Source organism: Myxocyprinus asiaticus, chromosome 7 (genome assembly GCF_019703515.2).
Source record: "Myxocyprinus asiaticus isolate MX2 ecotype Aquarium Trade chromosome 7, UBuf_Myxa_2, whole genome shotgun sequence".
Classification (NCBI taxonomy): Eukaryota; Metazoa; Chordata; class Actinopteri; order Cypriniformes; family Catostomidae; genus Myxocyprinus; species Myxocyprinus asiaticus.
This window is the reverse complement of record NC_059350.1, coordinates 23,793,928-23,804,801: the sequence shown is the minus strand read 5'-3', so window position 1 is coordinate 23,804,801 and position 10,874 is coordinate 23,793,928. Positions and strand designations below refer to the sequence as shown.

The window sequence follows — 10,874 nt, the reverse complement described above, 5'->3', positions numbered from 1 at the left end:
AAAACTTCATTTCCCACAAACCTTTGCAACAAGAATGGCAAGTTATAAATTGTCCGGAGTTTCTTACTCTAAAGTGGATGACTTTTTAGGAATAATACCAAAATTATGTCTTCATACTGTATAATTAAATATATATTTTTACTAATATTCATAAACCATAAGCAAAACATTAACCGACGTTTCTCTGATTTTGGGCGTGTGTTTGATTTTTAATGAAACATTGATTGTCCAGCAATTTCCGCATCTCTGGCTCTGTTTAGTACAGTTCCACACAGTCACACAGTCGAGTACACTTATTTCTCAAAACATAAAATATGTCTTATAAACCAGTAACACATGTGATCTTCGATATGGACGGCTTGTTATTAGGTGGGTGAGAAACTTGTACTTGTAGAAATTATACTTAAAATGAGCCTTTTCATTAGCGGCTTGTCTGTCATTCTTTACTTGCAGAAACATAAGAAATAGGCAACTTATTTAATAATCCTGTTTTGACAGACATGGTCCGTGTGTAGTATTATTTTTGTCTTTCTCCCTGTTTCTTTTAATATCAGCTGTTTAAATTTACTCTCTACTCACCCGTATCTACTTGACAGGGATCAGTCACTACTATGCAAAAGATAAAGAAAAGGAAAGGGACAGTTGTTGTAACGTACTAAATGTCTTCAATCACAATCAAGCTAGAGTGATGATACTTCAGAATATGCTATGATTAATTCGAAACATTTAATCTTTAAAATGTGTAAATAATATTATTTCATAAAAGTATCTAGTTGAATACTCATCCACTAATCAGTGTATTGTAATGTATATTGCCTATTACAAATACTTATAATGAAGGCACCACTTAGACATTTGCTGTAAACAAATAATCCCTTAATATTCATGAAAGCTAAAATAATTAGTGCCATATTAAGGAAACATTGTTAATTAATAAAGGCCTAAGTATTAAAGCAGTAACATTATTACTTTGATGTGTGCTCTTATGTGAGATACAATGGGTTAAATGATGTTCAAGTTGCCCGCAACCACTGTTAAAATTGTCCCTGTCACATTCTGACTTCATTTATACATATTCAAAATTATGATCAAGTCTTTCTCAATGTAAATATTTTAATACCATTACTGTTGGGGCTTATGTGCCAAAATATGTAATGAAGATTTGTTGTAGTAATTTTTTTTTTACAAATGCCCCGTCTTTCCTAATACTCATTAGTGTATGTATTAAAAATAATTAATATGTGAATTGTTGTCCTGCTCCATCATGTTACACTGTGTTTCTGCATTTTTTCATTTATATGTCCATTGTAGATACAGAGAAGTTGTACTCAGTCTCGTTCCAGGAAATCTGTGACCGGTTCAATAAAACATACACCTGGGAAGTGAAGTCCTCTGTGATGGGCGAGAAGGCTCTGAATGCTGCCAGGATAATCAGAGATAAACTTGAACTCCCCATGACACCCGAGGAGCTTCTGGAGGAGACCAGGACAATTCAGGAGCGATTATTCCCAACAGCTTCTCTGATGCCAGGTAATGTCCATGTAGGATTTAAATTGGAAGATCATTTTGAAACAGAGTGTCCTCATCTGAATTCCATCTTAAGGTGATTCAATGTCACCTCACACTGCTAGTTATACATTTAAGAGACCATTGTGTTTTTCAGGCGTAGAGAAGCTTGTCAATCATCTTCACAAGCACAACATTGCTATTGCTGTGGGCACGAGCTCAGCTGGCCTGACCTTTGAGATGAAGACCAGCCGTCATAAAGAGTTCTTCAGCCTCTTTAATCACATTGTACTTGGAGATGATCCAGATGTAAAGAATGGCAAGCCACAGCCTGATATCTTTTTGGTGTGTGCCAAGAGATTCGGTCCCCCAGCTAACCCAGAACAGGTAGGGGCAAAGCTAAATTGACATAATGCTGTTGTATTAGTTTTCTTTTGTGTGTGTGTGTGTTTTTGCCGACCAATGTGCCATTACATTCTTTCACATGGTTAGCCATCCAGGAGAAAGAAGCTTTCAGCCAGTAGTGAGTTGTGATTTCACTTCCTTATGACAGTATATACAGTAATCAAGCAAGATTAGATTCCTGCATCAAGAGCATACCATAAAACTCTGCTAGAAAACTGATGCCATTTTACAGTGGATAATTTGCATATTTGCATATTCTCCTTAACAACTCTGTAGAGTTGTAAAAAAAATAGTGCTTAACAATAATGTTGGCCCCGAAGGCGCGAGGTAAGTGCGAGACAGATACAGACCTGTTGACGGAACCCAATCGGGCCAGTGCTGCATTTATGCCATCCTTCAGTTGGCACGTGCACAGAGCTGCTGTTAAGCGGCAAGACAACAACCATACAAATGTACAAAAGAGTGAGGGGGCATGCACATTGAATACAAAAAAAGATATGCAAAGCACAAGGGAACAGAATACAGGGATTTTAAGATGCAGTTTTAAAAGTATTATTTTTAACTTGACACTTCTTAAAAATGCAATGTAAATCAATGTAAATATATTTGTCTTGCCTCTTGTTGCATTAAAATTCTTTTTGATTTAATTATTTAAAATTATTAAATTAGTTATTTTATTTTGAGTACTTTAGTCCTCTATACTGTACATTTCAGATGCAGCTTCTCTGCCTTGTTTACATATAAATGGCAGGAGGGCCACAAGGACATCTCATTTGTTTATGAATTTGTGCCTGTCAAATATCCTATATGAAGTAGCACAGGGGTTGGCAACCTATGGCAAGCTAAAACATAATCACTGGTACGCGAGCAACATCAAGAGAGAGAAGTATGTATTTTATTTATATGAAGTCCCTCACAAATGCATGCCAATCCGCGTGATGTAATCCTTCCTCATTATTACGAAGTGACAGTTATGACCTGAATGGGAAGCCAAAAATTTTTAAAGTGTGACCAAACTATGCTAGTCAACAGACGAGTGCAGTGCGTGAGAACCATTCGTGCATCACAAGCCACTAAAACAGCGGTGTGGATCAATGGACTACTTGCACAACTGTTTCTGTGTTCTGTGTAGTTTCTGGTTACAGCGTTTAGCACACCTACATGCAGATGTTTACTCTTGGGAAGGCAGATTATTTATTCTTTTTAGGGCTCTCAGTTGATTATAACAATAATTCATGCTTTTGCCGTTAATGTGACTGATCTCAAATGTATAATTTGTTGAAGTTTGCCTCTCAGTATATTTTTTTCTTTCCAAATGTAGCTACACTCAGCTCCTGAATAATAGCCTCAAACATAGCCTATATAGCCTGCAGCAATCTGTCCGTCTCATTAACACGTTTCATTCATTGATGATATTTCATACCTGTTGAACTTCAATGATAAATTTCACCATACAACCATTTCAAATGACTTTACTTTGGTTAAATGTCTCAGATGGATTGATTTATAAATACATCAGCCGTTCTCTTCTCTGAAAAAATTTTAATGTCAAATTGAATAAATACATTAAATTGTCTGCTCCAAAATATATTTAACAACACTACACATATTTAATTAATTCAAATGTTAAAACTCATTATCTTTGGCAGCTCTTCTACTTATGAATTTACATTTCAACATATATTGATATACTTCAATATATCAATATCAATGAAACAATGACACAAAATAGAGATTAAAACAAACTTGTAATAAAAACAGGGTGATGAATGCATTTGTTAGGTCTCTCTTCTCCCTCACACATGGAGCAATGCAGTGTTGGAAGTGTGTAGTTCTTTCATTCAAAGAGCACTGGTACTGACACCCTTTACTTGTCTCCTTCAACCTTATGTCATTTGCAGTTCAAGCTCATCTGTGGTTAAATGTCTGCTAAAGACCTCAGCTTGAGGAGAATTGGTGAAATGTGCTTGGAGTGTATTCCAGTCATTGCTTTCTCAGATCGGTTTGGGCTGAATTAAAGCCTTAAAAACTGTTCTTCTACCGAATTTTAAAGACACTGTACACAGTAATGTTCAGAATATTTATTCTCCTCTCTCTCTCTCTCTCTCTCTCTCTCTCTCTCTCTCTCTCTCTCTCTCTCTCTCTCTCTCTCTCTATATATATATATATATATATATATATATATATATATATAAACAAAAGGGTGGCAGCTTTCCTGTGTTTATAATTCCAGTTGTTTAGAATCAGCAGATGATGCTCCTTCCTTAATCTTTTAATATCTTCTGTAAGTCAGCTACTAATTGTATATAAGACTTTAAACCCCACTGTGAGATGAGAGAATTAGCAACCCATTGCACCTCACAATGTTTTTTTTTTTTTTTCTCATTCCTACAGACAATAGGCACTGTGGATTTGTGAACACAATGAAACTGAATGTTTGAGTTCTCCATGTCATGCATGGCTCTTAGTTAATTTTATTAAAATGGAAATTATTTTTCCTTTAATATATTTTAAAGTCTGTGTAGTGAGATGAAATGTTTAAAGCTGCTTGCCTATTTGGCAATTGGCAAGTTGCTTATTTTCTTCTTTAATTGCCTTACATGATGCTTTCTTACAAAGTCTAACAGAAAATAATCAATCACAAATGGGATTTAACTAGGTGCATGTTTCATTTTTATACTGCCATAAAACCCTTTTCTGAAAAATGGTAAAAATAAGTTTTGAAAGGAGGGTAAAAGATGCCAGGAAGGAGATACAGGACTGCAAATTGGCTTGTTTCTTTTGTCCTTGAGGGATTGATACTTGTTCCTTTGCTTTTTTTCTTTTTCTTGGATAAACTACCCCTAGCACAGTAATACCCTTAAGAATTGGGAGAATGAGAACTTAAACTCAAAATGGAAACATGTAATAAAGGGCTATTTATAACTTAGACATCTGCCTATATGTATATCAATTGTAGCATCTGGACCAATCAGGCACACAATTATTCATTATTTAATGAATAATCCAACAGACGTCTCAAGACCGTAACAAGCAATGGTCCAAGTAGGACCAAGCAGACTCCAAGATGTCTGCTTTCCCACTGATCATTATCAGCATTTACTCCCCCTTTGCTGACACTGGTCCAGCAACTAGTGGACCTCATTCCAGAGGAGACATTCCAGGTGGGGGAAGGTAGCCACATGCAAAAGCAAAGGAATGTGGGAAGAAGTAACTCACTCCATTCCCCCATAGGAAAGACACTTAAAGCCCATAAAACAGACTTTTCTTCATTAATTTATAGACAAACTGTTCTATAAATGAACATGCATATCCCCAGGACATTGTGTGTATGATTATTACTGTCTCGTATAGTGTCTTTTGTACTGTATACCGTTTTATGCATGCTTTATGACAGAACCACTAGATAATGTAAAATTATTGGTATCATGCTTCCTATCAAATTAATCCTTGTGTGACACCCTGCACATTGGATTATATCACCACCTTATAGCATGCATTGTATGCTTGTTATATTAATCAGAGCATAAAGGGGCACAAACTGCTGGCTTACTCCAATCATGCAAATGAGTCAGCTTCCAAACAAAGGAACTTTTCCTGCTGGAAAATTGCACCTTTCTCATTGGTCAAGTCAAACTCGAGAGGAGTGACCTCCCTCAGGAGTTAAAGGACACTGTCGGAGTGACCTCCCTCTCTCTTCTCTCTCTCTCTCTCCCTTCTTCTCCTGGTTGCTTTTTGTGTGGTACCGGAAACACCCGGTCCGACCGCGAGGTTGTGGGCCGGCAGGCCTCAAACACATCAAGCCATGTGTAACTTCCTACCATAGCGGAGTCAAACTAACACAGCAATTTCATCATTTCTACATTCAACGCGGAAGAAATTGATTTCAACTTCAACACCATCGACTCAAGGAACCATCAAGACTTTCTCCTGAGACTGCATCCGGGCGCTCTCTCAACAGCCAAGGCATTGCAAGTATCGTACAATTAAATACCTAAACAGAGGTTTAGTATAAGCTGTGAACCCCTTTGTTAACAAAGGTGCTTTGAAGTAAGAAACTGATGGTTCTTTCACATGGTTAAAAGACTCTTTTCATAGTTTCATTCCCCTGTTCTGTTCTGGTTTCATTCACTTTCACGTTTCCATTTCCCATGTATGCGTGATTTGTGTGTATGTGTTTGTTTAGATTAGTTATGTGTTCGTGATTTAGTTATATAAAGCTTTTGTGTACATTCTTGTGAGTAGATTCTGGTCTGCTTGTAAATCAACGTCAATTTAACGATTTGATCACAGCTACATGTTAAGAAAGAGTTATTTTTCTGTGGCCACGAAAAATATCCTTTCTGAGAGTTGATAGATGATCAATACTGAGTGTTTGCTAGATGAACAGATTAATTGATTGTAATATTAATTCAGCTACTTCAAGTTAATTTTATTAACTTGTAGGGCTTTACTGGTTGTTTAGATCAGTGTTACTATCAGAAATAATTATTAATTATTTCTTTAGTTATTAATTAATATTTATATTAATTAATTGAATCTAACTCATTAAAACCTCATATGGGGCTCCAGTAAATGTAGTGTGCTACGTTTAGGAGCAAGTTTGGTTATTAGCAATAATTAATAATTATCAAAGATAATTATTAATTATTAAAATCAATAGAACATTGATGAGAATCAATGTTAGCTTTTTTTAATCCTTTAAATCAACAATTATCAAAGATAATCGTTAATTGTTAACATCGATGAAACATTAATTAAAATTAACACTAGCTTATTGATCATTCAAATTCAACAATCATCAAAAAATAATCAATTATCAAAAAATCAACAGAATATTAATAAGGATTAACATTGAGGGGGCACCACCCTGGAATCAGGGACTAATAACCAGATAGTAAAACAGTCTCAATATTAGATTGTTTTCTTAGGAAAATCGACATCCGAAGAATATCGATTTTCGGGAAAAACAATGAATGAAGGCTTGAACCCGAGCACTGACATCCCGTCAGCATGACACAGGCGTATGCAAAACAAACCAAAACACTTCTCTTTGTAATATAAACAAAGTTTATTTATGCAGTAATATCAATTAATAATTAATACAATGCAGTCAATAAACTTCTGACTTACAACTACAAACTAAACAGTGATATGATTAGATATGGAAATAAAAATAATCCTATAAAACATAAGGTGTGTGTGTGTGTGTGTGTGTGTGTGTGTGTGTGGCTGGTACGAGAGAGAGAGAGAGAATTAAGTGACGGCCCTAAAGCCAATTTCGCGATCATGGGAGAGAAAGCAGATGTTAGTTTATCACTCAGAGACGCGGTGGATGGCTCGTAAAAGTCCCGCGTTCTTTGACTCTTTAATGGATAACTCAGTTTGCTGGTTTCACCCGCGATGATGAAAATGCACAACAGTCCAGTGTGGTTGGACCACAATACAGCAAATCAAATTCGTGATAATTAATACCCTGAGTATTAATAATGAGTGGACATGGCGGTCCGTAAACTGTACAAGCAAAAACCTTGAAATACAAGAATAACACACTATAATATTCTATCTCTGCCCAGACGTAAACCTCTTACTTGAATCGCATGAGGACACAGGTAGAATGTGTTTTCCTCCGTCCTTTAACTCCGACCCAGTTCCTTGAGGCTCGGGTGATGACGGGTGGCCGTTTCCTCAGTCTGTCGGCGGCCGTACGGCTGACTGTTTCTCGGCGGGCTGGCAGAGAAATCAGAAATGTCGACTTGATTGAAGATGGAAGAGAAATCTTTAATCTCTTCACTTCTGCAGGCAAACGGATGAAGATGCGGATTGCTCAGCGGTCTCCTTTGGATCCGTTAGAGTGTTCGGTTGAACACAGAGTAATCTCAACTCGTCCAGCGAGATGGAGATTGTATGGCCACAGTTTCAAGTCTGACGTTACTTCCTTGTGCCACGAGGTTGCACCTGAGAGCAGCGATGAGCTGTGTCTACACACCGCAAACAAAGTTGCTGGAAGCAAATCCCGGAAGCATTTCAGAGGTATTTCAATTCCTGATGATGTCATGGTTTGAGGGACATCTGTTGTGTGCCTCATCGAACAGGAGTTGAGAGTTCGATCCTTTAGTGAGCAAGGCTTCATGGGATTTGTAGTCTGTTTTGGATTCCCTTTGTTTGATTTTGGCGCGATTTTTATCAGTAAGATTTACGACTTGGTGTGTGGGGGCTTGAGTTAAGTTTTTACGACTGTGTTAGGCCTGCCTTTGTCTCCTATCTGAATACATGAGGCCCAACAGACTGATCCAAATAGTTATAATTAATTATAATGAGTTATGATTAATTATTCATATTTCCCTTTTGAGCTAATTTGCTACACAATGTACTGCAAAATGTATTCGCTCATCTGCCTTTAGACGCATATGAACTTAAGTGACATCCCATTCTTAATCCATAGGGTTTAATATGACATCGGCCCACCCTTTGCAGCTATAACAGCTTCAACTCTTCTGGGAAGGCTTTCCACAAGGTTTAGGAGTGTGTTTATGGGAATGTTTGACCATTCTTCCAGAAGCGCATTTGTGAGGTCAGACACTGATGTTGGACGAGAAGGCCTGGCTCGCAGTCTTCGCACTAATTCATCCCAAAGGTGCTCTATCGAGTTGAGGTCAGGACTCTGTGCAGGCCAGTCAAGTTCTTCCACACCAAACTCGCTCATCCATGTCTTTATGGACCTTGCTTTGTGCACTGGTGCGCAGTCATGTTGGAACAGGAAGGGGCCATCCCCAAACTGTTCCCACAAAGTTGGGAGCATGGAATTGTCCAAAATCTCTTGGTATGCTGAAGCATTCAGAGTTCCTTTCACTGGAACTAAGGGGCCAAGCCCAGCTCCTGAAAAACAACCCCACACCATAATCCCCCCTCCACCAAACTTCACAGTTGGCACAATGCAGTCAGACAAGTACCGTTCTCCTGGCAACCGCCAAACCCAGACTCGTCCATCAGATTGCCAGATGGAGAAGCGTGATTCGTCACTCCAGAGAACGCGTCTCCACTGCTCTAGAGTCCAGTGGCGGCGTGCTTTACACCACTGCATCCGACGCTTTGCATTGCACTTGGTGATGTATGGCTTGGATGCAGCTGCTCGGCCATGGAAACCCAGTCCATGAAGCTCTCTACGCACTGCTCTTGAGCTAATCTGAAGGCCACATGAACTTTGGAGGTCTGTAGCAATTGACTCTGCAGAAAGTTGGCGACCTCTGCGCACTATGCGCCTCAGCATCCGCTGACCCCGCTCTGTCATTTTATGTGGCCTACCACTTCGTGGCTGAGTTGCTGTCATTCCCAATCGCTTCCACTTTGTTATATACCACTGACAGTTGACTGTGGAATATTTAGTAGTGAGGAAATTTCACGACTGGGCTTGTTACACAGGTGGAATCCTATCACAGTACCACGCTGGAATTCACTGAGCTCCTGAGAGCGGCCCATTCTTTTACAAATGTTTGTAGAAGCAGTCTGCATGCCTAGGTGCTTCATTTTATACACCTATGGCCATGGAAGTGATTGGAACACCTGAATTCAATTATTTGGATGGGTGAGCGAATACTTTTGGCAATATAGTGTATGTCGTTCTCTGTAATATTTTTATTTTAAAGCACTGACGCAAAAGTACCTTTACTATGACATTGATTATGTAAAAAATTAAGCCTATTCTAGACTGACATTTATAGATAAGATTTACATGATTTTTGTTTTTGTTAGGCAAATTTATTTAGCGATTAAGACAGCTTTTTGCCTTTCTGTGATTTCACAATTATTATTATTATTATTATTATTATTAAAACATTTTTTACCAAGGAACCCGTTCATCATGATATTTAAAAATACATGCATATTTAAATAAATTTGAATAGCTGTATGAACTACAGCTGCAGTGGGATACATCATTATTAGTTGGCTACAGCACATAAGTGGGCTGCAGGCAGCATTTAGGAGTGAAAATGTTGCAAGGCGCAACCACTATTAAGTCAAAGGTCTGGGAAAACTTTGATTGTTACCAAAAGAATAGTAATACTCGACAAGTCAGTTTGCAGACATTTCAAATATGAGTTGAAGTATTTTGAAACACACCAGATATTAGCAACCATCTTTGCAGTTGCCATGGTGTGACATTATAGACAGCTGAAGCTGCAACTGCAGTACCTGCTATCTCATGCTCTGATATGGTAAGGCCTAACTTATTTTGGCAACATCTTCCCAAAAACTCTATCCATGTGCATCCATTGCAAGATTTAAATGCATGGATATGAGCCCTTTTAGGGTGGTGGAAAACGATCAGAGAAATTATAAAAACTAAGATACACAATTCCCAGCCATTAGTTTTTCGGTGATTAAATGTATCCCCTAGATCAGTGTTCACTAGTGTGCCATGAAAGATTGTCAAGTGTGCCGTGGAAAATTATCAAATTCCACAAAATAAATAAATGCATGAAAAAAAAAACATATTTCAGGGATCCAAACTCCTCACCTTTCGGGGAAATTTGCTGTTTTGAAACCATAATTGGTCACTTTTATGATTGTGAAGAGCAATGATTAATGTGCAAAAGTGACTGATATTTATACGCGTTAAGCATCTTTCACATGACTCGCGTCAGCGCTGCAGAAGACATTGAAGTCTATGAAGTGACGCCACTTTACACCGAAGTGTTTTTCACACACGTTTTTGCTTCACCAATAATGTCTTTGAGAGTACTAAGCAACAAGAAATATTTAAAAACTGTCCAAATTTGTGGAGACATTGAATGTCTCATAATTTCTTTTAATTAAATATTACCTTATAGTTTACAAATATCAAAGACCCCAGTTATTGAACTAATTTTAAATTCACCAAGAAAACACTTAGACCTAAACATAAACGAGTCCTTTTATTACTTTCTGCCATCAAAGCAACTGCAAGCTTTTTTTCCTCTCTT

General features: G+C 37.8%; 1 protein-coding gene across 1 annotated transcript in view; it reads left to right on the top strand.

The window, feature by feature from the left end:
• Positions 1–234: 234 nt before the first annotated feature.
• Positions 235–10,874, top strand: part of pudp (pseudouridine 5'-phosphatase) — a 34,150-nt gene continuing 23,510 nt past the window's right edge. The window contains exons 1-3 of the mRNA XM_051703607.1: positions 235–369; positions 1,312–1,530; positions 1,664–1,893. Coding sequence (XP_051559567.1) covers positions 315–369; positions 1,312–1,530; positions 1,664–1,893 — 504 coding nt within the window. The 5' untranslated portion in view covers positions 235–314. The remainder of the gene's footprint in view (positions 370–1,311; positions 1,531–1,663; positions 1,894–10,874) is intronic.